The sequence below is a fragment of the Girardinichthys multiradiatus genome, chromosome 1 (assembly GCF_021462225.1).
Source record: "Girardinichthys multiradiatus isolate DD_20200921_A chromosome 1, DD_fGirMul_XY1, whole genome shotgun sequence".
Classification (NCBI taxonomy): Eukaryota; Metazoa; Chordata; class Actinopteri; order Cyprinodontiformes; family Goodeidae; genus Girardinichthys; species Girardinichthys multiradiatus.
The window spans coordinates 26,721,153-26,748,370 of record NC_061794.1 but is presented as its reverse complement, the minus strand read 5'-3'; the positions used below and the strand labels follow the sequence as shown (position 1 = coordinate 26,748,370).

General features: G+C 38.9%; 2 protein-coding genes across 13 annotated transcripts in view; both read left to right on the top strand.

Moving 5' to 3' along the window:
* The window catches only part of nav1a (neuron navigator 1a), an 83,713-nt gene extending 78,926 nt beyond the window's left edge, over positions 1-4,787 (top strand). For all 9 annotated transcript variants that reach the window (XM_047360565.1, XM_047360550.1, XM_047360526.1 and 6 more), the window contains 4 exons: positions 49-254; positions 359-477; positions 575-763; positions 2,482-4,787. In XM_047360565.1, coding sequence (XP_047216521.1) covers positions 49-254; positions 359-477; positions 575-763; positions 2,482-2,577 — 610 coding nt within the window. In that variant the 3' untranslated portion in view covers positions 2,578-4,787. The remainder of the gene's footprint in view (positions 1-48; positions 255-358; positions 478-574; positions 764-2,481) is intronic.
* Positions 4,788-6,705: 1,918 nt separating this feature from the next.
* The window catches only part of mybpha (myosin binding protein Ha), a 33,549-nt gene continuing 13,036 nt past the window's right edge, over positions 6,706-27,218 (top strand). The window contains exons 1-5 of one of the 4 annotated variants that reach the window (XM_047360783.1): positions 6,706-6,930; positions 13,031-13,090; positions 13,300-13,365; positions 16,030-16,164; positions 16,591-16,752. In XM_047360783.1, coding sequence (XP_047216739.1) covers positions 6,744-6,930; positions 13,031-13,090; positions 13,300-13,365; positions 16,030-16,164; positions 16,591-16,752 — 610 coding nt within the window. In that variant the 5' untranslated portion in view covers positions 6,706-6,743. Of the gene's footprint in view, positions 6,931-13,030; positions 13,091-13,299; positions 13,366-16,029; positions 16,165-16,584; positions 16,753-27,218 lie in introns of all 4 variants that reach the window. The other 3 variants (XM_047360775.1, XM_047360786.1, XM_047360796.1) reach the window with 3 other exon arrangements.

Here is a 27,218-nt window from a genome sequence, read left to right as displayed (position 1 = left end):
AGTGCTTACAGTATGAGTAGTTAAAATCATTCTTTGAATTTGTAACAGGATGGTTACATTCTCTAACAATGTGGAACCGGCCAATGGGTTCCTGTTGAGGTACCTGCACCGTAAAGCCGTGGAGACATACCAGGAAGAAGAGCATGAATCTCCACGCCGCCAGGCACTTCTACGTGTCCTCGACTGGATCCCTCAGCTCTGGTACCACCTGCACGCTTTCTTGGAGAAGCACAGCACCTCAGACTTTCTCATAGGTGAGACAAAGGGGAGTCTGGGTAAACTTAGCCTTGTTTGGGGCAGTTTGTGGGTTTGTTCAGAAGGTAAGCAGGGGTTTAACCAGAGGTTTTGCCTTCTGCAGGTCCCTGCTTCTTCCTGTCCTGTCCAGTGTCAGTAGCAGAGTTCAGGCAGTGGTTCATTGACCTGTGGAACCACTCCATTATACCGTACCTCCAAGAGGGAGCCAAAGATGGCATCAAGGTGAGCAAAAATTTACTTCCCAAGTCTAGTATTTATTGTATCAACGTGTAACACCTTGTAAAAATGCAGTTTTTGCAATGGCTCTCTGTTCTCCAAGGTGCATGGTCAGAAAGCGGTGTGGGAGGATCCAGTGGAATGGGTAAGAGGCACTCTTCCATGGCCAAATGCACAACAAGATCAGGCCAGGCTCTTTCACCTCCCTCCTCCCAGCACTGGGCTGCCCAGTGAGGAGAAGAAGCCCCCCAAAGATACACCTCCACCTAGCACGCTGGAGTCTGACCCTCTGGTGAGTGAACAGTTATTGCTTCTGGTACTACTAACTTTACAAATTCAGATAGATGCAAAATTATTTCCAATCAACCAAAAGACAAGCATCTTTTAAAACATGATTAAATAATATAAAAGGAAAATAAATTTAGAACAAAATTAGCTTATGTGTTTTTTATTTATATTTTATTTAAAAATGGTTTGTTCATTATTATTATTTACACCCTTCCTAATAATGAATGAAAAAAACGTTTTTCGCTTCACAGTTTAGTGATGCTAAAACATTTTATTTCAGTCAGTAGAAACATGTTGGTAAAATTTAAAGATATTAAATTAAAGTTTTACTTAAAAAATTTAATCCGTGCAAATTCCTGTGCAATAAGTTCAGTTGTCTCATTTCCCTACTATTAAATGTTCCGCTATCAACCGTTACTATTATTATAACAAAGTGGAAGTGATTGAGAATGATACAAACTCAGTCACATGGGATGCATAAAATAACAGAGCGGGGTCACAGTATAGTGCGCAGAGGTTGCCAGCATTCTGCAAAGTCAAAAGCTACAGGCCTCCAAAATTCATGTGGTGCCTGCATCCAAGCCTTACATTGCCAAGTGCAACGTTAACCGTTGGACGTAGAGGTGTAAAGCACGCCACAACTGCATTCTAGAGCAGTGGAGACTCCAGAGAACTCCTATGTTCTCTGAATTGACAAATCATGCCTGTAGCAAATCAGTGGATAAGTCTGTGTTTGGCAGTTGCCAGGAGAACAACACTTACCTGACTGCGTTGTGCCAAATCTAAAGTTTAGTGAAGATGGGATTATGGAGTGGCGCTGTTTTTCAGGGGGTTTGGGTCATCCTTTGTTTTCAGTGAAAGGATTTTAATGCTTCAGCATACCAAGACATTTGGCTTGGTTTTTGACTATATCAACCTCCCACATTTGTGTGAAACAGTCTGGGGATGGCCCCTTCCTTTTCCAAACATGATTACTACTAGTGCACAAAGCAAAGTCCATAAAAAAATGATTAGCAAGTCTGGTGTGGAAGAACTTGGCAGGCAGGCACAGAACCCTGATCTCAACCTAAGAAAACACCTTTGGGATAAATTAGAGCAGAGACTGCAAGCCAGGCCTTCCCATCTAACATCAGTGTTTGACCTCTGACATGTGCTCCTGGAAGAATAGTCAAAGATTCCCATAAACCCCCTCCTAAACCCTGTGGAAAGCCTTTCCAGAAGAGCTGAAATTGTTACAGCTGCAAAGGGTGGACAGACAACATGTTAAACCCAATGGGTTGTCGGATGTCACTGAAGTTCACATGTGGCCCAAAAGCAAATGGCCCAATACTCTTATCAATATAGTGTGTGCTTTAATCCATGAATTGGTATGATCATGTAATTTCTTCTTCAAAACTACAACCTTTCTATAAAATAACCTGGAAGGACAAAACGAACAACCTGTTGTTTAAAAATATGCACTGTGTTGAATCTCATGTTAATTTAAACTACTTTACAATTTTCATTTCACTGACCCACTCAGCCAAGCTGGTTAGTAAAAGTAGAAAGGTTTCATGCAGCGTTACTTATAGATACAGCTACAGTGAGTAATACTAATCTTTGTTATTCAAATTCTCAATGTTTACACTTTTTTTATGTATTCCAAACTAAGTTCTTGAAAACAACCTTGTAAATTGACGCTTTGTTTTAATATGTCTGCCTCTCTCTCCTTGTGCCTCCCAGATGGCCATGTTGCTTAAACTCCAGGAGTCCGCCAACTATATTGAGTCTCCAGAGCGGGAAGGCTGTCTGGATCCCAGTCTTCAGACTACACTCTGAGCTGATGTGAGCTGGGATCATATGAGACTTTAAAGGACTCTACAGAAAATGTTATTGCGTGCTCAGTGAGCAACTTCAAAGTTAATTGAAAAGAGGGGTTATAAACTAAGGCTTTGCTCTGCCCTGCTTCTGGAAGCCTGGGAAGACAAACTGATTTCAGAAAGAAAATGTGTTGATTGGACATGATTCTTCCTCTCGCCTCAGTTTGTCCCAGATGGGTTTTTGTTTAATCTGCAAGTGCATGGTGAAATGAAATGTATGATGCAAAATATGACCTGTAATCCTAATCATTAAGACCCACTTCTTCACTTTTATTTCTGTTTAAGCGACCATATTTTTTTTTTTACACCTACTGGTGCTCACAGGTTTTTGTTGAAGGCAGGCACTTCATTTCAGCCGATCGTGTTATTGGCTCCCCGATGAGTTGGACCATCACTGGACAGCAGCCAAAATGCACTTTATTTTCTACTTGTGAAAATGGGATTTTAGAGAGCTTTGTCAGTGAATGTGTCGAAAGGGGGGGGGGCGTTTTGGTATAGCTAAAAACTGCTGTTCATATGTAAATCATGCAGGTGGCAGCATCTACCAGGTCCTGTCTCATTGTTGGTAGACTTTGTCTTTGCAAAGGATCTCACCAGATTATGACATGTGTGAAAACACTATAATGAACATGGCCTTGAATGTGTTTTTTGTTTATTTCAACTTTTAACAACTTTGTTGCTTACTGTAGATCAGTTTGCCGAGCTGTGAAGCTGTAAGAGGAACATGCATGGATGACTAATGACATGATTCTACAAAGCGTCACTTGCCTCAGTTGACAAATTTCATAACCGCAGAAATAAAACATGGATACGATAACAGCTTGTTGAACAAGTCTACCATAACTGACTATGCTTGGGTGCAGTATGTTTCTGTATTTAGATCATTTTTAAAACACAAAGCTGTGTTACAAAAAAAAAGGTTTTGTAGGATTTTGTACTTGATTCACCTTCTCCCATCTCTTCACCTACTTTATGAACAGACATTTAAGCAAAAGAGTTATTGAAGGCAAGGTACACTGTGTTCATGACTGTTGGGTTATTATTCGTACATTGTCTTGCGAGGAGAAGTGGAGAACATCTGTTAAGGAGAAACAAAGAATAAATAGTTTCCTTCCTCTTTTTATTTTCTCTTTATCCCATGAGATATGAAACTTGAAAGAAAGTCTCTATTTACGAATTTAGTTATGATAATTGAATGAAAAGCTTTTTTTTCAGTTTTTGCACAAATATTTGTTAGAAATTAGTAAGCAACAGTATTTATTGGTCATATCTTGACTGTTATGTGATAAAGGAAGGAGGAGGAGGAGGAGGAGGAGGAAACGGCTGGTAATGGAGAATTCTGTTCACCCCACCTCGACCCTGATGTACCTCAGACTGCCATATTCTGTCCAGATGTTCCTCTGACAAACTTTGAAGGTGTAAAAGTAAAGACATGATGCCTAAGTCTATCTGTGCCTGAAACCCGGTTTGGCCTAAAGTTGCTCTCAAACTGCTTGCTACCACCTGTGGGCCTCGATTTGGAGGAATCATCCTCTTACCTACTCTGATGTCACTTTAAAGTGATGATCTGGTGTCTGGGTGCTGTGTGGCCTATCGATTTGGACCTTTGCCCTGGAGATTAGCTTCTAGTGAACATGATACACGTCAGCGTATGAGAACGTTTACCACAACTGGGATGTTTGTGTGCAGTTTGACACAGTTTTAATCTCGACATTGAGAGACTTGTGGAAAATGGTGAGATGTGAGAATTTTCCTTTCATTCATTGGACCCACCATACTTTAACCACATCATAGCAAAGATTTTTAATAACTGGATATCTTCCTCTTTTTGCATTTTTTTAAGAACAGAATTATTTTTCTTTTTTTTGGTTTGTTATAGTATTTGTAAAGTTTTTTCTCTTTTGTACATGAATGACATGAATATTGTAAACACTGTACATAGCCACTGCATCTGCGACAACAATCACTGAAGTGAAGAGAGATCAAAAAGCTTTGCTCATTGATGCAGAAAATGAGCACCCTCTGGTTTTTATTGTCTTTCTCCTGCAGGAAGGAGCACTTGGATTAAAAGTGGACTTCATGAAATTTCATGTCTCTATTATTACATCAGATTCCATATGTCTAACTTTAAGCACTGGACATAATAAAGTCGTCGCATTTTCCACACCAGTGACTGTGTTGGTTGGAAGTTTGCACTTTATTGACCACTAGGTGGCGCAACACATTTGTTATTGTTTTGTTTTTGGTTAGTTTGGAGAGTTTAGTTCATTTCTGCAAAGAACATTATTACAACAAAGACATTTAAGACCATTCCAGCAGATATTTTTCCTCACTTATTTTAGGAACCCATTTGTAAGATTTATGCAAAAAAAGGTCATGTGTAGCTGAAAATATGATGGTTGCATATAAGTGCATTTCAATAAATGAGAATACTATGGAACGTTTATTTATTTTAAAATTTTAATTCAAAACATGAAACTCATTTATTACATATATTTTCTTCAAGTAAGTTGGATGATTATAGGTTACAGCTAATGGAAACCTCGAGATAAGTTTCTCAAAATTTCAATATTCAACATGAGTCCAAAAAGAAATGTTATAGGGTTGCCATGTTGTATCTAAACTATCAGTGGGAAGACTGCTGATTTGACAGCTGTGCAACACACCGTCACTGACAGCCTCCACGTGGAGAGTATGCCTCACTGCATCGAAGCAAATTAAAAGTTAAGTGAAAGAAAAAAATGCAATGGAAAAAATGTACACAGGCAAAAGGGATAACCACATCCTTGAGAGGGTTCAGTAACATAGCCTATTCATGGATTGGTGGAGACTGACAAGGAGTGGACTGTGGCTGGAGTCAGAGCTTCAAGAGCTCTGATTGGAAAGAAATATCCAGAATACGGATGACAACTATAGTGTTCCTTGTGTTAAGCCACTCCTGATCCAGAGATATCAGAAGGGTCTTACCCAGGCACAGCAGAAAAATGGACTGGACTTTTGCTCAGTGGACCGAAGTCATCTTCTTAGATTAACACTAATAAAGCATTTCATTTGGAAATCAAAGTTCCAGTCTCCAGGAAGTGTGGCAAGGCACAGAATCCAATTTGTGTTAGGTCTAGTGTGACGTTTCCACAGTGAGAGATGATTCTGGGAGTCATGTCATCCGCTTATGTAGTTCCACTGTGTTTCATTAGGTCCAATTTCAATGCAGATGTTTACCAGGAAACCTGCCCACATTGCCAAAAGTAACCATACCTGCTATATTGATCATGGTATTAATGTGCTAAACTAGCTGACCTAATTGCCTGACCTAAACCCCACAGGGAATCTATTGAGTATTGTCAAAAGGAAGAGGAGAGATACATGAGCCAACAATGCCAATGAACTGAAGCTAACTGGGATTGATAAGACCAACTAATGTATACTTAACCTTACATGGGAATACTTTTTGATAAGTTGACATTTCTGTTATATTTTTTCCCCATTGGTCCTGTATAATATTAAAAGTTTTTGAGAAACGGACTTATGGGATTTAATTTACTATAAACCACAATCATCAAAACTAACTGAGGAAATATGATGTTAGGCTGAGAGGTTTTGTCTTCATTCATTGTATATGTATTTTTCAAACAAAAAAAAATGTGTTTCAATACAATAAATACTAATAAAAACCGACCTTTATGTAGACAACCTTAAAATAAAACTATTCAACAAAGCAGCTATAAAGCTGTGTCTGTATAAGACAAAAACCTCATTTTAGAAAAAAATGACATTTCCCCTAAAATTATTATTCTTCACAGTCTTCACTATTCATTCACATTTTGCTTTTGTAGAAAATTATAAAATTTCAAATTCAAATAAAATGTTTATTTAATATAAAAGAATAAAATAGCTTTAGTTATTTTCTCGGTTGTAGACTGTAACATTTACAGTTTGTTGTCAAGAAGAAGACATGCAGAGATAAATATGTAGCAGAGGAGGGGAGGTAGGCCAGGAGATGGGTGGAGTTCTCTTCCAACTGCCCTAGCCATCCCCCAAACACCCCCGCCCCCCATACTCGTACTATATATATGTTTTCGAGGACTTCTCCCAACCCTCAAACAGAGCACCGTCAGTGTGTCAGCGATGCCGAGCAAACCTGCACCTATGAAAAAGTCTCCAGCCAAAAAGGCTGTTGAGAATGCACCTGAACCTGCTCCTGAACCCAGACCCGCCCCACCTGCAGAAGCTCCACCTGCTGAGGCACCGGCTGAGGAAGCAACTTCCGCCGTCCCAGCAGAAGAAACCCCAACAACTGGTGAAGCTGCTCCAGGTAGGAAAAACCTCCTAGAGTGGAATGAAAGTCTGACTTTGTGTAGATTAAAATATTAGTTTTATTATTAGTAACAATAATAATACATTTTTGTTTAATAAACAGTATAGTTGGAGGCTAAATTAAATCTTAAAAAAATACTGTCTGACACCATACAATAGGATATAGCTTAGATTAAGCTATTCATAAAAGCAGAGTGATATAGTGACTTATTGTCATAGTAAAAAATGTCCCTGAAATTCTAGGGTTTGCAGTATCAGGAGCCCACTCTGGTACGTGGAATAGAAAGTTGGGAACCTTTAGACTGAAATCAAGAATCCACCTCATATTATACAGGTCCTTCTCAAAAAATTAGCATATTGTGATTAAGTTCATTATTTTCTATAATGTAATGATGAAAATTTAACATTCATATATTTTAGATTCATTGCACACTAACTGAAATATTTCAGGTCTTTTATTGTCTTAATATGGATGATTTTGGCATACAGCTCATGAAAACCCAAAATTCCTATCTCACAAAATTAGCATATTTCATCCGACCAATAAAAGAAAAGTGTTTTTAATACAAAAAACGTCAACCTTCAAATAATCATGTACAGTTATGCACTCAATACTTGGTCGGGAATCCTTTTGCAGAAATGACTGCTTCAATGCGGCGTGGCATGGAGGCAATCAGCCTGTGGCACTGCTGAGGTCTTATGGAGGCCCAGGATGCTTCGATAGCGGCCTTTAGCTCATCCAGAGTGTTGGGTCTTGAGTCTCTCAACGTTCTCTTCACAATATCCCACAGATTCTCTATGGGGTTCAGGTCAGGAGAGTTGGCAGGCCAATTGAGCACAGTGATACCATGGTCAGTAAACCATTTACCAGTGGTTTTGGCACTGTGAGCAGGTGCCAAGTCGTGCTGAAAAATGAAATCTTCATCTCCATAAAGCTTTTCAGCAGATGGAAGCATGAAGTGCTCCAAAATCTCCTGATAGCTAGCTGCATTGACCCTGCCCTTGATAAAACACAGTGGACCAACACCAGCAGCTGACACGGCACCCCAAACCATCACTGACTGTGGGTACTTGACACTGGACTTCTGGCATTTTGGCATTTCCTTCTCCCCAGTCTTCCTCCAGACTCTGGCACCTTGATTTCTGAATGACATGCAGAATTTGCTTTCATCCGAAAAAAGTACTTTGGACCACTGAGCAACAGTCCAGTGCTGCTTCTCTGTAGCCCAGGTCTGGGGAATGCGTCACCTGTAGCCCATTTCCTGCACACGCCTGTGCACGGTGGCTCTGGATGTTTCTACTCCAGACTCAGTCCACTGCTTCCGCAGGTCCCCCAAGGTCTGGAATCGGCCCTTCTCCACAATCTTCCTCAGGGTCCGGTCACCTCTTCTCGTTGTGCAGCGTTTTCTGCCGCACTTTTTCCTTCCCACAGACTTCCCACTGAGGTGCCTTGATACAGCACTCTGGGAACAGCCTATTCGTACAGAAATTTCTTTCTGTGTCTTACCCTCTTGCTTGAGGGTGTCAATAGTGGCCTTCTGGACAGCAGTCAGGTCGGCAGTCTTACCCATGATTGGGGTTTTGAGTGATGAACCAGGCTGGGAGTTTTAAAGGCCTCAGGAATCTTTTGCAGGTGTTTAGAGTTAACTCGTTGATTCAGATGATTAGGTTCATAGCTTGTTTAGAGACCCTTTTAATGATATGCTAATTTTGTGAGATAGGAATTTTGGGTTTTCATGAGCTGTATGCCAAAATCATCCGTATTAAGACAATAAAAGACCTGAAATATTTCAGTTAGTGTGCAATGAATCTAAAATATATGAATGTTAAATTTTCATCTTGACATTATGGAAAATAATGAACTTTATCACAATATGCTAATATTTTGAGAAGGACCTGTACAAGTAGCAGAAGCATATTCTGCTATAACTGTTAAAACATATTTATTCATAAAATATTTATATCTTAATTAGAAACATTTTTTAGCTTACGCTGTGGTGTCATCATGATTTTGTTTTAAGTGCTCCTTTTATTGATTTGTTTGTATACCTTAGTAATGGTTAAGTCGATCTTTATGGACAGAAACTTGTGCCATCAAAAATAGAATTTGAGCGTATTTTAAATCAAATGCATTGGTTTAAAACGTAATTTTTATCAAATTGAAACTGAATGTGTGGTTTCACAGTGATGCAGCATTGTTACCTTGCAGCAAGAAGGTCCCAGCCGGGGGTCTTTCTACATGTTCTCCCCTTGCATGCATGGGTTCTCTCTGGCTTCCTCCCACAGTCCAAAAACATGACAGTCAGGTTAATTGGTCTCTCTAAATTACCCTTAGGTTTGAATGGGTGTGTACATGGTTGTTTGTTCTGTATGTTGCCCTGCGATGGACCGGCGACCTGTCCAGGGTGTATTCGCCTTTCACCCATAGACTGCTTGAGATAGGCACCAGCTCCCCCCCAAGTATGGAAGAAGTGGGTACGGAAAATGGATAAATGGATACATTTTGCTTTGAAAATGTATTTGTTGTATTGAACATTCAATTAGACTACTTTCACTTTGTTGGACCATTTGTGCGCTACTATGCCTTCCAGCGTCATCTGCTATTATGTACCCCAGGATGGTCTGCAACCACAACTCCCAGCAGACATTACAGCCGACAGGAAGGGGCATTGCAGCTCTGATGTCATAGTGGGCTATATAGGGATATGAGGCCTCCCACCTTCGTTCTCTCCCGCTGGAAACTGAGATGCGGTTACCACGCAACGGAGGCAAGCATCATTCTGGAGAAGAAACTGACACGCGGGTTTTCAATCATTCAATCATTTCCTGGGATAAGAAGACCAGTAAACTTTATTTTACTGATCGAAGACGTGGATTTAACACGTGACCAAAAAACCCACGGAGGTTTCAAGGAGACGAAATTTTCATCCTTGTTTTGCTCCAGTCGACTGCTGACGGTCTGTCATATTTTCCCCCCCTTTGCCAAAGGGGCCCAAAGGACGAAGACCGACCGTTTTCCTACCCCCACCCCCCCCCCCGCTCCAAAGAAGACGACAACAAATAATCCAGTTTTGTTTTTATTTCTATTAGAAATAGCTTGGGCAGGATAGAGTAGGATTTTAGGGCGATTTAGAATCACCACTTATAGCACGTATGTGCATGCAATGTCTTATTGAAACTTGGATTGCTGTTGGACTCTGAAGCCGCCACGCTTTGAAGCTGTGCGTGTCTAACTGACTCAGGTGTACTTAAAGTTGGACTGCTAGAACCTCATGGCGAAAACTTACTATTCCTTTGTTTTCACTCTTCATGTTTTTCCACTGGTTGCCACCTAAACGTTTTATGACCCTTTGTGTTTCACTGAGGCCGCTCCCAAAGCTTCGCTCAGTACTTTATTTTCTCTTGATTTTGCCATAACTGCTGGTTTGACTTTCATACACACTCAATGTTGTTTTATCTTGTTTAGTTAGTTATTTTACCCCTTTTGTGTAGAACTTTTGCATGCTTGATTAGGTGAAGATTATTGAATCGGAATAGCGAGGTGTATCAGGGCTGTTGATTTAATAAATATTCACGTAGATAAAGAGAAAGCGTTCATTTTTCTTTTGAGCAAGAGTGATTTGTCTGTCAAAATAAGGTCAAAGTTCCCCACCTTCGGTGAAGCGGTTGATTAAACAGTGACATCTATTAATAGTTATCAATTATTACTGAGAATTTAATAATTGTAATTATCAAAGGCCTTGAGCCATACTTACAACACCAGAGGTCATCTCTGATTTCGATTCGTAAGTGATGATTTTTGGTTAAGAAATAAAAAAAAATTCAAATTATGATTTTAAATTATAATTCTTGATAAATATTAATTAATCAATAATCATAATTCTTACAACTTTCAGTTCTATAATCAAATTTTTGTTCGAAAATCTTTATTTTTTTGTGTCACACATCCAGGTCCTTGAGGAAAGCCACAGATTAATCAAGCACAGATTCACCGATTCATGGATGTCATTCACATTCAAACATATTAATGAGGGGAAATGCAGACCGACATAACACCAGCGACACACAATGCTAATTTGGAATCTTTTGCTGTGTTCCATTAACCTCGGGAATCAGAACTGGGAAGTCGGAGTTTACATAATCTCCAAGTTGTTGCGTTCCACCTAGTTTTTGTTCGTATTGCTGGCAACTGTAACAGCAGTTTTACAACAAACAAACTGCATTGAAATATCTTGTCTTATAAACACTGAAAAGTTGTATGTGTGCGACTGACTAAATGTTACATAAATAATAAAGAACTGCTAAAACAGTCAAAGCAAGAACGTTTTACTACTATTGATGCAAGTAGCAGCCATCCTGAATGCAGAAGTTGGGTATGGTCATCTTGCCCCGAATTAGTCAGAATTACGATTCGGAAAGTCCGAGCAACAGGATTAAACCTGACTTTCGAATTCAAGATGCCTGCTACTCACATCACCGGTGTAAAACTTACTGTGCCTGTTTTTAGTAGTTCTTAATTTTTTATGTAACATGTAGTCAGTACATGTACTACTATTAATGTTTATAAGACTGGATGTTTCAGTAGTGTTTGTGTGCATAAATACAAACACCATTGTTGTTGTTGTAAGACTGTTGTTACAGTTGCTAGCAATATGAACAAAAACAAGCAGGAAACTGGAACTTTACAACTTGGAGATAACTCAAACTTCGACTTCCCAGTTCCAATGTGCAAGGTTAATTGAATGCACCAGAGATTTTACCTGATGTGAAATGTAAATGTGAATCTGTGTTTGATTACTCTGGAGCTTTCCTCAAGGATCTGAATGTGTGACACAAAATAACTAACTTTTGGAACTCAAATTGAATAGTAGAACTTAAAATGAAAGCATCAAACTGCATTTTTAATGCAATGAAATAAATTTTCAAAGAAAAGGAATTAATGTTCAAACCATTAAATTCAGTTTCAGTTTAGTGAAATTAATTTTAAAACCAATGCATTTAATTTCAAATTGTGAAAATACAGTTTCAACTGTGCATGCTAAACCTCTAAATTTATTATCATTGAAGTCTGTCAATTCTAAAGCTATGCTGCAGGTTTTTTGACCATGGCCATAATGTGCGACATATAAGATGTTAAAGGATCTGAACGTTAATCTGAAAGATCTGAACACAGAGTTTAACATAGCAACACAAAATGCATGTGGTTTCTGTAAGTGGTTAATAGCAGGGGCCTCCACTGAACTCCACTTTGCCTTCCAGATCAGTTTCCTGTGTTTCACGCAGGACAATTCATTACTCTTCTCTGCTGTGCCACATTTCTCAGCACCAGACCTCTGGTGTTATTTTTATCGTTGGTGGGTTTAATTCAATGGCTAATCACATTTTGGCTGCTAATTACAACATGAATCAGACTGATGGCAAACAGAACACAGCTTGCACTTAAACCTTAATGCAGGATAAGTGATACTGCAAGGACCACAATCATGCTGTTTGTTTGGTTATGCTGTGTTAATCTTCTCTGTCATGTTTAGGACATAACACAGAATATATATGATATTTAAAGCAGCAGCTTCAAATGTCACATAAGGGACCATATAAGATCCCTTATATGACATGAGACATGGGACAAGGCCCATATAAGGGTCGTATTTCATTTATAGATACATATAAAACATCCTGATTCTTAAACTTTTGTGGGGAAAAAATTGGTAATAATGTTGCATATTGTAAGTATTTTACAGTGTTCTCATAGATTTGGCCTTTTCTCTTATGCTCTGTGCTACTGCTTTGCTTTAACAGCTCCATTGCTTTCCAAATAAACCAGAAACATGTTGATTTATAAAAGCAAGTTATTTTCAGCTACCCCCTTATTCAGGGGAGGCAACAATAAGTCATTACAACTTGCAAACAGACTTGGCACAGTTTTTACACTGGATACTCTTCCTGACGCAACTGAGATTCAAATTCGGGTCCTTCATTTCAAAGACATGGATTTGATTTGCTACACCACCACAGAGGAACATAAATGTGCGGATTTCTAGTAAGATCATTGAATATATGTCACTAACTGGCTTTCCTGAATGGCATTTTATTGCTAGCTGCTGCTCCCATTGCTGAAGACAGTCCTGCTCTTCCTGATGCAGATGCTCCAATAGAGGGTAAACATAAATCATATCAAATCAGATCATATTAATACACAACGCATGCTTTGTACTGGATAGGAATGCATGTGATATATTAATTTGTGCTTCGGGTCTGGTGCAGATGCAGGTACAAGTTCAACATTTAGAACACTTAGAAAGCAGGCAAAGATCTCACTAGTGGAGTAGAGGCTGTTAGTTAACTCCTTGCTTTATTTTAATTACAGCTGCTCCAGCAGAAGCTGCTTTAATTGAGGAGCCACAGAAAGCCCCCACACCCCCTCCTCCTGCAGGTAACCTTATAATATCTGATAATATCTTATTTAGGAATATTTAATTCAGTTCAATTCTGTTATCAAAGAATGGGTCATTCTCAGGAGCTCAGTAAATTCCAGAGTTGTACCATGATAGAATGCTGTCCGTACAAGAAGTTCAGTCGTCAGATGTCTTCACTGCTAAATATTCCACAGTCAACTGTGAGTGGTTGCGAGCAACGTGGTAGACCAAGTAAAATTACAGGTCAGGAGATGCCCAGGTACATGGTGTGCAGAGATGGCTGTTCTACTTCATTAAGTTGCTACAATCTTCCAAACCTCATGTGACCTACAGATTACCTTAAGAACGTTGCATAAAAAACTTTGTGAGATGGGTTACAATGGCTGAGTAGCCACATTCAGGCCTCACATTACCAGGTACAATGCAAAGCATCAGATACAGTGGTGTAAGGCAATGCTCCAGTGGACTCTTGAGCAGTGGAGACTTGTTTTCTGGTGTCTCTCTCTGTCTCAGTCTAATTGCAGCTGCCAGGAGAACAACACTCGTTGGGTAGCATTGCGCCAAGTTCAAAATTTGTAGTTTACATAACACAAAAACAGGACGCAATCAGACAAACTGACGAAATAAACAAACGATAAAGAGAAGATGAGCTAATCAAGGCTAAATATTAAATAGAAAATAAGATATGTACAGAAATGCACATTTAAACGAAGTGAGGATGGTCTGAAGGACTCAGGAAATGCAAACATATTAATGACAACAATGGGTAAACCAAAGGTCGAGGTAAAGATTTCAGGACGCAAAGATTCAAAATTTTGAAAAGACAAAAAATGTTTTATACATACAATACAGACCAAAGGTTTGGATACACCTTTTTATTCAAAGAGTTTTCTTTATTTTAATGACTATGAATATTGTAGCTTCACACTGAAGGCATCAAAACTATGAATTAACACTTATGGAATTATATACTGAACAAAAAAGAGTGAAACAACTGAAATTATGTCTTATATTCTAGGTTCTTCAAAGTAGCCACCTTTTGCTTTAATTACTGCTCCGCACACTCTTGGCATTCTGTTGATGAGCTTCAAGAGGTAGTCACCTTCAACAGTGTTGAAGGAGTTTCCAGAGATGTTTAGCACTTGTTGGCCCTTTTGCCTTCACTCTGCGGTTCAGCTCACCCCAAACCGATTGGGTTCAGGTCCGATGACTGTGGAGGCCAGGTCATCTGGCGCAGCACCCCATCACTCTCCTTCTTGGTCAAATAGCCCTTAAACAGCCTGGAGGTGTGTATGGGGTCATTGTCCTGTTGAAAAATAAATGATGGTCCAACTAAACGCAAACCAGATGGAATAGCATGCCACTGCAAGATGCTGTGGTAGCCATGCTGGTTCAGTATGCCTTCAATTTTTAATAAATCCCCAACAGTGTCACCAGCAAAGCACCCCCACACCATCACACTTCCTCCTCCATGCTTCACGGTGGGAACCAGGCATGTAGAGTCCATCCGTTCACCTCTTCTGCGCCGCATAAAGACACGGTGGTTGGAACCAAAGATCTCAAACTTGGACTCATCAGAACAAAGCACAGATTTCCACTGGTCTAATGTCCATTCCTTGTGTCCTTTAACATGAAGGCCTGATTCACACAGACTCCTCTTAACAGTTGTTCTAGAGATGTGTCTGCTGCTAGAACTCTGTGTAGCATCGACCTGTTCTCTAATCTGAGCTGCTGTTAACCTGCGATTTCTGAGGCTGGTGACTCGGATGAACTTATCGTCCGCAGCAGAGGTGACTCTTGGTCTTCCTTTCCTGGGGCAGTCCTCATGTGAGCCAGTTTCTTTGTAGCGCTTGATGGTTTTTGCGACTGCACTCGGGGACACTTTCAAAGTTTTCCCAATTGTTCAGACTGACTGACCTTCATTTCTTATAGTAATGATGGCTACTCGTTTTTCTCTACTTAGCTGCTTTTTTCTTGCCATAATACAAATTCTAACAGTCTATTCAGTAGGACTATCAGCTGTGTACTGTATCCACCTCCTCCACAACACAACTGATGGTCCCTACCCCATTTATAAGGCTTGAAATCCCACTTATTAAACCTGACAGGGCACACCTGTGAAGTGAAAACCATTTCAGGTGACTACCTCTTGAAGCTCATCAACAGAATGCCAAGAGTGTGCGGAGCAGTAATCAAAGCAAAAGGTGGCTACTTTGAAGAACCTAGAAAATACGACATATTTTCAGTTGTTTCAAACTTTTTTGTTCAGTATATAATTCCACATGTGTTAATTCATAGTTTTGATGCCTTCAATGTGAAGCTACAATATTCATAGTCATGAAAATAAAGAAAACTCTTTGAATGAGGAGGTGTGTCCAAACGTTTAGTTTGTACTGTATATTTTAACCCATTACTGTTGACAGACCTAAACAACAATTCACACATTTATGGTACTCAATGGCTTTGTTTTAGTCTCCCAGTTTCAATTTGTTGTCTAACTTAACCAAAGTTTGGGAGATTAAGACTATTTTATAAGACCTTTCATATATCTAAACAAATTAGATATATGAAAGGACAATCTGTATGAAAATAATAATAGACATGTAAGCATGTTATGAAAATAGGAAAATAACTTCCTAAAACTTGTGTTTTCATTTATCGATTCACCCTACTCCCTGCAGTCCCCAGCAGTGCTCCTCTGAATGTATCTGTAGATGATGTGAATGACTCCAGCCTTACCATTAAGTGGAAAACACCAGAGACTGTTGGCAGCTCAGGCTTGAGCGGATACACTGTCGAGTACCGCAAGGATGGAAGTAAGTCTGCATAAAGTGTGTGTGTGTTTATGTGTTAGCGAGTGTGAGACTTTTGAGGCTGCACCTGTCCCCAGAGTGTCAGAAGGCAGATAGAATTGGTGGCGGGCCCAGACCGTATACGGTAGACATAAGTTGACCGGCTGTCGCTGTATCCTTTGACACTGCTTTTAGAAGTGCTCGTTTGCTCAGATGACAGCATGCCCTCTAAGGTTTCACCATGTTGGTTCTTACTGTACCTTCTCATGGGCAGGTTGTTTGTACAATTGTGTCGACAAGTGATAAATCATTAAAAGTACCTCATGACATTTTGAAAAGAGAAACCGACTCTTGAGCAGGATAAAAATCAGACACCTATTTGACCTTTTTTTATCTTTCTGAGCTAAAAGTAAAAGTTAACACAGACGCTGTGTTTCTCTGAAGCAACAGACTGGATTGTAGCTAACGAGGAGTTGACCTTGGCTGACCGCTACTGTATCAGGAACCTGACAGCTGGCAACCTGCTGAATGTACGCGTAGTGGCTGTAAACCCGGGTGGTCGCAGCGAACCCGGGGTGCTTCCAGAGCCTGTGCCAATCGGTGACATTGGTGGTGAGTTAGTCAAAAAAAAAAACTTTTTTTTTTATTTGTGCAGCCTCACAAAGGTTTATGCTGCTATAGAAGAACCACTAGCTGAATTTTGGTACTTCTGTTTGCCTGGAAATATTCTGCACAAAGCCACTTTATTAAGAATTTACCTGGTATTAAACCAATTTATAAATTGTCTGTTGAGTTTTCTCTGATAGCCATAACTTATGACCTATCCTTAAAATACTCCTGTTGCAAACATGGAGGCAGTATTAAGTGCTGGCCCCTGATGGGTTGCACAGATGTAAAGACGTAAATCCTACAGGTGCTGACAAGTACTTTCGTTGGTTGTAAATCAAACTGTCACTTGCATGTCTCCAGAAGTGGCTGCATGTTTCTATCATGAAGAAAAAAGTTGACCTCTTAGATATTTTTTTTGATAGCACTATTTTCTTTCATTTTATCAATAGCAGCAGTCTATGATGATCATATTCTAAAGACTGAACCTGGTGAGCAAAGCTAGTCAAAATCAATTCACTTAGCAATTTTTCAAAGTGTGTAAGAATGCTTTTAAGTGTAAAAAAATCAAAATTTATATGAAATCAGCAGCAATGGTTGAGATGTAAAAAATGTCCCTTTTGAAGTGTCAAGTGAAAGCTCCAGCAGCCATGCTGGGTGATGCAGGGGGATACTCTAACTTTCAGGAACACTGTCAGTCATAAGGATGATTTATTGCTAGTCTCAGTCAAGCAAAGGGAAACATTTGGGTAATGAGCCTTCTGGCTAGCATGCAATTCACTGACAGGGACCTCATCAGTACACACTAACAGCCAATTTATTTATGGGACTGCTACTCTAGCTGTCCTTATTTCTCAGGCAGGTATGGCCTAATGACATCATTCATGCCAAGTAAACAGATTTAGCTTATTTTATGTGTTTTGTTTTGGGGTTTTTTGTCTTTGCATGTCCAGTAATGCGTGACCATCTGCAAAATGAGACGTTTTAAATATATTATGAGAAAAATACATTTATAAACACAAATCAAATATTTTTTAAAACACAGTTTGAAGAAAAAACCTTCTAGCAGCTTTCATTAATCAACCTGTATAAAGCCAAATAAGGCTTTAACCAGCTCTGTTTATCTTATCTCAACAGCTTGATATTATGAACGAAGATGCTTTCTGATAATACTGTGACTCTTTATTGTGGCTTCTCTTAACTCTTGTTTTAAAAAGAGGTTGGAAAAATTGGCATCCTTTGAAAAATTTGAGAATGTGAGAGTATAGTGCAGAGAAAAAGTGTTTGCCTCCTCACATATTTCTTCTTTTTTTAAAAATAAAAATAGCAATTGTTGCCACAAAGTGTGCCACAATTAGTTATCTGTGTTAAGAAATAAGTAGTTTTTTACTTTGAAAATTTTGAATTTGCTTGACTTGTCCGTTTTACTATTTTGTTCTGCAATTTCAAACTCGAAAAATCATAATAGAATGGAATTATACCTAAGTTTAAAAGTTGCTTACTTAGGAACAGATGTGACTCTGCTCCAGCAGAAGTGCTAATCTTTGCTAAGGTCTTTCCATTTCGCAGTGCGGTATGGTGATAAGGATCAGGATGTATATTGTATTTCAGATTTCTCCAAGCAAGCTGTTCATGGTGGTTAAAGGCCAATAGTTTAAAAGTTATATATATATATATATATATATATATATATATATATATCTGTGCATTCACTTTACTTACTATGTTCCTTCTCAAAAAAATTATAATATTACGAAGTGTGGTTTAAGACCTCAGACTCTACAGAGACATACTTGAGAGGGTGTCAACATGTGTTGACATTCCCAACATATCCACTTTCAGGGACAGAGCTTGCTGTCCCTGAGCATATTTCTTGGTTGTAGCTCAAAACACTGGGCACTCACAGAAACCTCAAAGGGACACGTACGGTCATCCAAACAAAAGTGCTGGCCAGCAGAGGGAAGTGAAACATGAGCCTAATTGATGGATTCTCGGTGCCTTGTTGGTGTTAAATTCAGCTCTGTGTCAGTCAAGCATTGGCATGCACAGACCGATGAAAACAGACTGTCCTACATGTGCAGAAATACCTCCCCCAACATAGACACTTTATCCTAAGACAAAGACAGATTACGTACTGTTTGTAGTCCAGCTAACCGGATGGTACATGTTGCAATGCCAGCAACGCTTCTGGGCATTGCTGGCAGTTTTGGTAATTAGTGGGGCTCAGTGTTTGAGCTGCATTGGGACGCAGACCTGATCTTCCTGGGAAATGATGGCTTCCGTTGCCAGATCCTAGCTTGATATGGTGACAAATGTAAGGATAAAGGGTGATGAAACGTGTCAGGTCAGTTAGAGAGATCATGGAGCAATGTGAGGAAGGTGAACATCAGACTGATGGGGTGTGAGATAGGAGAACATTTTGAGTTGATTAGTTGAACAGCGCAGGGTTTTGTGTGTTGTCTAAGCCCAACGGGCTTTTGAGAAATTTGCTGCTTATGCAGAATTATGTAAGGGATGCTCTTCCTGATCCTTAGCACCTAGCCTGAACAAATTAGCCAGCATGGTAGCTGCGTAGATGTTACAGTCAGTCACCCCAATGATATCATTTCATCCATGTCAAAGTATCCAAAGCAAAGTGCAACAGCACACACTATACCTGACACTAGCTGTGATATTTGACCTTGTTGATGAGTTCATAATTATGACGTCTTCATTTCTTTTGTGAGGGTTGAGCCAAGGTTTTCTTCTCACCAAAGCTATTTTAGACGCTGCTGGATGAAGGATCTCCCTCTTTTTCCTCTCCTTGCCCAGAGACAGTAGTTTTGATGAGTTACTTAGAAACTCTGTCACTCAGCAATGTTATTATATATTTCCTAGAAACATGAACAAGTCATTCAGGTGATGAATTTTTAAATGCACTGTTACAAAATATATACATTTATTACTATTCACGTAAGAAGAAATTAAAGGTCAAGGAGATTCTGATTTTTGTTTATCTTTATTCCACTAAGTGTGAATGTGAGCAGTTCTCACTGCATACTGGCCATCCTGACGTTTTGGTACCCACAACCTTGAGGGCATTTATTCAGTGGAGCAATTATCCCTGGTTGAGGAATAATTGTCTATCACAAATAATCAATTTCTGTGCTTTAAATGCAACTTTTTAAAAATGATCAGAACGTCACTGATTTTTAAAATTGTAATCCATGACTTTAATTTCTCCTCTGAGAAAGACAAAAAACATGCCATTGCAGTAAGGCAGATGTTTGTTGATCTTCAAAAGTCAGAAAACCTTTACACAAAAAGAACCACTCACCTACACTCACAACCAGAGCAATAATTGACAGATTAAAAGCAACAATAAATATGCCAAGTGTGGCTTGACGAAGACCAAAGTCACTCACTGTTTAGGACCTGTAAAAGCTCAAGTCAGAATTTTACTGTTTCTCTAAATAAATATGGGAAGAAACTTGTGCCATCAGAAACTGAATTTGAATTCCTCAGACTGAATCTGTATTTGTGTAACGTGAAATTAAATGCATTGGTTTGAAAATGAATTTCACTAAACTGAAATTGAATATAATGGTTTAAAACTGAACTTGTTTGCTTTGAAAACTGCTTTGCTTTGTATTGAAAATTTAGTTTGATTACTTTCACTTTCATGTCTGAAATTCAATTTCAGTTCCAAAATTTTGTTTTTTGTGTCACACATCCGGGTCCTTGAAGCCAGAGATTTAAAAAACACAGATTCACGGATGTCATTCACTATTGCTGTGTCCAAATTCAGGACTGCATTCTTTGAAGGATGCATTTGTAGGCCGATAACGTCCTGGATGAGGCGCTGATGTGTTCGTCCGCTGCCCCAGCAGCCGCTCGCCTCGCCAGCTGTCAGCTGACCGGGTGGTTGAGGTGCACTAAACCCAGAGAGAATATTTTTATTTTTATTATTATTATGCTCTGCAATAAACTGATTTAAACTTTGTTCCTAAAGTTGATATGTTAGTGTTTAAGTTGTTGAAAGCTTTACAAATAAATTAAACAAATGGTATTTGTCATCAATGTTTTTCATCTAGTGTTAGATATTTATATCTATGAACACAAAAACAATTTCAACATTTTAAATGGCTGAATAATGAACAAAATCATAAAACAATAACATTTTAAAACAAAACAGCATTATAAGCCATCAGCAATATGTAATGGATAACTAAAAACCATGTAGTTATTTACAGTAGAGACAGCGGTATTAACCTTCAGGCTCCATTTGTTCGGCTTCACAGGTCTATGTTTCACGCTAACACGGTTGCTAGGCAACAGAAGTTACGCTGAGGTAAGGCCAAGAGAAACGCAGACCGACGTGTGACACACTATGCTAATCTGGCATGTTTAGCTAACTGCTGCAGGTAGCATAAGTGTTAATGTTTGACCATCATTAGTTTACATGACGCTTCTTATAGATGCTCATTTGACTTGGTGATTGACATCCGCCAAGCTCATGTACAGGTCCTTCTCAAAAAATTGGCATATTGTGATAAAGTTCATTATTTTCTATAATGTCATGATGAAAATTTAACATTCATATATTTTAGATTCATTGCACACTAACTGAAATATTTCAGGTCTTTTATTGTCTTAATACAGATGATTTTGGCATACAGCTCATGAAAACCCAAAATTCCTATCTCACAAAATTAGCATATTATTAAAAGGGTCTCTAAACGAGCTATGAACCTAATCATCTGAATCAACGAGTTAACTCTAAACACCTGCAAAAGATTCCTGAGGCCTTTAAAACTCCCAGCCTGGTTCATCACTCAAAACCCCAATCATGGGTAAGACTGCCGACCTGACTGCTGTCCAGAAGGCCACTATTGACACCCTCAAGCAAGAGGGTAAGACACAGAAAGACATTTCTGAACAAATAGGCTGTTCCCAGAGTGCTGTATCAAGGCACCTCAGTGGGAAGTCTGTGGGAAGGAAAAGGTGTGGCAGAAAACGCTGCACAACGAGAAGAGGTGACCGGACCCTGAGGAAGATTGTGGAGAAGGGCCGATTCCAGACCTTGGGGGACCTGCGGAAGCAGTGGACTGAGTCTGGAGTAGAAACATCCAGAGCCACCGTGCACAGGCGTGTGCAGGAAATGGGCTACAGGTGCCGCATTCCCCAGACTTGGGCTACAGAAAAGCAGCACTGGACTGTTGCTCAGTGGTCTAAAGTACTTTTTTCGGATGAAAGCAAATTCTGCATGTCATTCAGAAATCAATGTGCCAGAGTCTGGAGGAAGACTGGGGAGAAGGAAATGTCAAAATGCCAGAAGTCCAGTGTCAAGTACCCACAGTCAGTGATGGTCTGGGGTGCCGTGTCAGCTGCTGGTGTTGGTCCACTGTGTTTTATCAAGGGCAGGGTCAATGCAGCTAACTATCAGGAGATTTTGGAGCACTTCATGCTTCCATCTGCTGAAAAGCTTTATGGAGATGAAGATTTCGTTTTTCAGCACAACCTGGCACCTGCTCACAGTGCCAAAACCACTGGTAAATGGTTTACTGACCATGGTATCACTGTGCTCAATTGGCCTGCCAACTCTCCTGACCTGGACCCCATAGAGAATCTGTGGGATATTGTGAAGAGAACGTTGAGAGACTCAAGACCCAACACTCTGGATGAGCTAAAGGCTGCTATCGAAACATCCTGGGCCTCCATAAGACCTCAGCAGTGCCACAGGCTGATTGCCTCCATGCCACGCCGCATTGAAGCAGTCATTTCTGCCAAAGGATTCCCGACCAAGTATTGAGTGCATAACTGTACATGATTATTTGAAGGTTGACGTTGTTTGTATTAAAAACACTTTTCTTTTATTGGTCGGATGAAATATGCTAATTTTGTGAGATAGGAATTTTGGGTTTTCATGAGCTGTATGCCACAATCATCCGTATTAAGACAATAAAAGACCTGAAATATTTCAGTTAGTGTGCAATGAATCTAAAATATATGAATGTTAAATTTTCATCATTACATTATAGAAAATAATGAACTTTATCACAATATGCTAATTTTTTGAGAAGGACCTGTATGCTGCACTGTTCCAGCTCAACATGCCGTAAAGGAAGTTTAACCTGATGTGAAACGTAAATCGACGAATCTGTGTTTGATTAATATGTGGCTATCCCTGATGTGTGACACAAAATCTGAATTTTGGAACTGAAATTGAATTTCAGACTTGAAAGTGAAACTAGTCGAACTGAATTTATAATACAACGAAATACATTTTAAAAGCAAATGAATTCAGTTTTAAACCATTATATTCAGTTTCAGTTTAGTGAAATTCATTTTAAAACCAATGCATTTAATTACAAATTACACAAATACAAATTCAGTCAGAGCAATTCAAATGCAGTTTCTGATGGCACAAGTTTCTTCCTATAAAAAAAAACAAGAAAAAGAAAAAAATCTCTGAATCTCTAAAAAAAAAAGGGGGGGGGGGGGGGGTTCGGTACTTTTACAAGTACCGAAACAAATTTACATTTCAGAAAAAACTTTTGCATTTCAGAAAACACTTTTACATTTCAGAAAACACTTTTACATTTCAGAAAACAAATTTACATTTCAGAAAACAAATTTACATTTCAGAAAACACTTTTACATTTCAGAAAACAAATTTACATTTCAGAAAACACTTTTACATTTCAGAAAACAAATTTACATTTCAGAAACCACTTTTACATTTCAGAAAACACTTTTACATTTCAGAAAACACTTTTACATTTCAGAAAACAAATTTACATTTCAGAAAACAAATTTACATTTCAGAAAACACTTTTACATTTCAGAAAACAAATTTACATTTCAGAAACCACTTTTACATTTCAGAAAACACTTTTACATTTCAGAAAACAAATTTACATTTCAGAAAACACTTACATTTCAGAAAATCAACCGGAAAGGGAATGTACCAACGCCGAGGCTGACCCGGAAGTCAGCCTCAGGGCTGCATCCTTCGAAGGCCGTATATTCATGAATCATTCCGAGCAAATGCTGCCGACAAATGTGTCCTTATTTTGCCCGATTTGAAGGATGGGTCGTGAGTATCCTTCGCGGCCCATCATTTCCCATCATTCATTGCGGGTCAAAGCGGATTGGTCAAGCTGGGGAAGCCATGGCGGACCATAGCAACAAAAGCTGTGAGTAAATTGTGGAAAATTACACTTTCTGTGACACAAATTAACTTCTACAATGTTTTTAGTGCGGGAATATAACTATGTAGACGTGAAATATCTGCTTGATTTATCTAGACATCGCTTAATTTCAAACGTGCTCCGACGTGTTCGGAGTTTTCCGTTCCCGGCGTAGTAACCGGCTCGCCTCGCCAGCCCTACCGGCGGTGAGGTGAGCTAGCCCGGTAGAGATCTGACCGGACTATCGGCACTAAGCTCCCGCTGGCAGTCATCACAATGAACGTTTAACACAAGTGATTTCTAACAGTTTATGTTATTATTTTAATTGTTACTGAAAATCAATATAACATTTCAGGTGATATTAAGGTTAACCAGAATAAATGGACAGTTTTATGTAATCCAACTGTATCGCTGGAGAGTGTGATTGAGAATAAATAAGCTTTACAATATGAATTTTTAATGAAGAAATGTGCCATATGTTTTTAAAAGTTTATTTATAATTCAGTTAGCATTATAATTTCTGATTCCAGGTACAATCCAGAGACAATCATGTTCAGGTAAAAAAGATGTTGGATTTAACTAGCCAATAAACAAAGATAGCAACTTTATGGCTAATGTATGTTGACATATTTTATTTATATATATATATATATATATATATACATATAAAGAGTCGTTCCAGGAACAGGTCACTCAGGTTGATCCTGCTGTCGCCATTGTAAATACTTGTACATAGTTTTATTTTATGCCTTTTGTCTTGTAATCTTGATCTGTTTGAATGTTTTCTTCCCCCATTCTGTTTAAAATGCTGTTTGTATTTTTCATAATAAATTCTGTTTAGAACTTTAAATGAAGTTGATGTATTGTTAGATCAAATGTAAATAACATTTGTGACAAAAACAATTTAGAAATTTATTAGAACAGCTTAAAACTTTAAGAAACAATCTGAACAAAACTTAATATTTCTTATGTAGCAACTTATTTTGGTGCCATTCTTTGGAAAACAGTCTGTCCATTCTCTGTGCCCTCATGTCCACCCTGATCAACTACATCATCTCTGTCCCTCTTTCTTTTCTGACCCCTTCCTGCTGGCTCACTGTCTTCCTTCTCCATCTGGTTGCCCACCGCTCCGCTTTGCCCTGGAGTGTCCTCAGGGATGGAGGCAATTAGGACAGGAGGTGTTGTGGAAGGCCTCTGTCCCAACATCTCATCCATAAGGACAAACCAGGGCCAAGTAGCAGCAGTGGGCTTTTCACTGACTCCCTCTCCTGACCCTGGATACTTACAATCCTAAAGTTAGATGAAAAAAAAAAAAAAAAGAGTTGACTAAACAGAGAAACCAACAAGACTTTTAGAAATATTTTTTTTATTTGTGTGTGACATGAGAACTTCTGAACATAATCTAAATTCTTTTTTTTTTTTTTTCAAATTGTCCCACATTGTTTTGGCCTGCAAAGGGGGTGACCTTCCCCTGTTGGTCCATCTTCTCCAGAATTGTCCTAAACCAAAAGAAGTATGTTAATCCCTGGATGGTTATTTATGAAAGTTAGAAAGATAGGAGTTATTGAAACTGGACAGAAACTGACTGCAAAGAATGTTGTTATTGTACCTCCAAGCCACGGTGGCTGAGTTTTTAGCTCCAGTAAAAAGGTGGTGGTTCTCACCCCTGAGCTTCATAAACTGGCCCATCTGCTCCTTTGTACCTAAAAAAAAAAAATATGAAAATACCAAAACAAAACATCTTGCTTAATATCAGAGCAAAAATAAAGCCTTTTTTAATTTTACATTTGTCTTAATTTGAAGAAAATATTAAAAATATTTCTAAGCAAATGTCTAAAACAACCTCTTTCAAACTTTTAACTTCTTTACTGAGATTCACTTACATTTGGAGGTGTATTCCTCGTCGGGTTTACCTGGAATCAGAAATTATAATGCTAACTGAATTATAAATAAACTTTTAAAACATATAACACATTTCGTCATTAAAAATTCATATTGTAAAGCTTATTTATTCTCAATCACACTGTCCAGCGATACAGTTGGATTACATAAAACTGTCCATTTATTCTGGTTAACCTTAATATCACCTGAAATGTTAAATCGATTTTCAGTAACAATTAAAATAATAACATAAACTGTTAGAAATCACTTGTGTTAAACGTTCACTGTGATGACTGCCAGCGGGAGCTTAGTGCCGATAGTCCGGTCAGATCTCTACCGGGCTAGCTCACCTCACCGCCGGTAGGGCTGGCGAGGCGAGCCGGTTACTACGCCGGGAACGGAAAACTCAGAACACGTCGGAGCACGTTTGAAATTAAGCGATGTCTAGATAAATCAAGCAGATAATTCACGTCTACATAGTTATATTCCCGCACTAAAAACATTGTAGAAGTTAATTTGTGTCACCGAAAGTGTAATTTTCCACAATTTACTCACAGCTTTTGTTGCTATGGTCCGCCATGGCTTCCCCAGCTTGACCAATCCGCTTCGACCCGCAATGAATGATGGGAAATGATGGGCCGCGAAGGATACTCACGACCCATCCTTCAAATCGTGCAAAATAAGGACACATTTGTCGGCAGCATTTGCTCGGAATGATTCATGAATTGGGACAACCTTCGTCGCCGCGCTGTAACGTAATCGGCCTACAAATACGGCCTTCGAAGGATGCAGCCCCTGAGGCTGACTTCCGGGTCAGCCTCGGCGTTGATACATTCCCTTTCCGGTTGATTTTCTGAAATGTAAATTTTGTTTTCTGAAATGTAAAAGTGTTTTCTGAAATGTAAATTTGTTTTCTGAAATGTAAATTTGTTTTTTGAAATGTAAAAGTGTTTTCTGAAATGTAAATTTGTTTTCTGAAATGTAAATTTGTTTCAGTACTTGTAAAAGTGTTTTGCACCCACCGGCCACCGTATTATACTGATACAGCCCACACATCCACATCTGGCATCCAAGGCCACGGAGATTGTCTGGGGTGTGAACAGTATTCTTCCCAGAACTCTTCCACACACACAAACAAGTTCCTGCTCAGTCTGCATAGCAACCACCCAAATGCAACTCTAAGACAAGATAACAATTCTGTTAATAGCTCATAAAAGTACTTCAAGAACAAATGTGAAAAGTATTCAAACAACTTCTATCAAAGTTCACCCAACTAAATAAATGAAAATGTCTTAATGGCAAATCATAAGGATAAAGAACCTTTTTAAACTAAGCAATGATAATTCACATAGCACATAGCAGCTTTTACAACAAACAACAGTAATTCCAGCTAATGCATAATTTCCGTGCAGCTGTTTG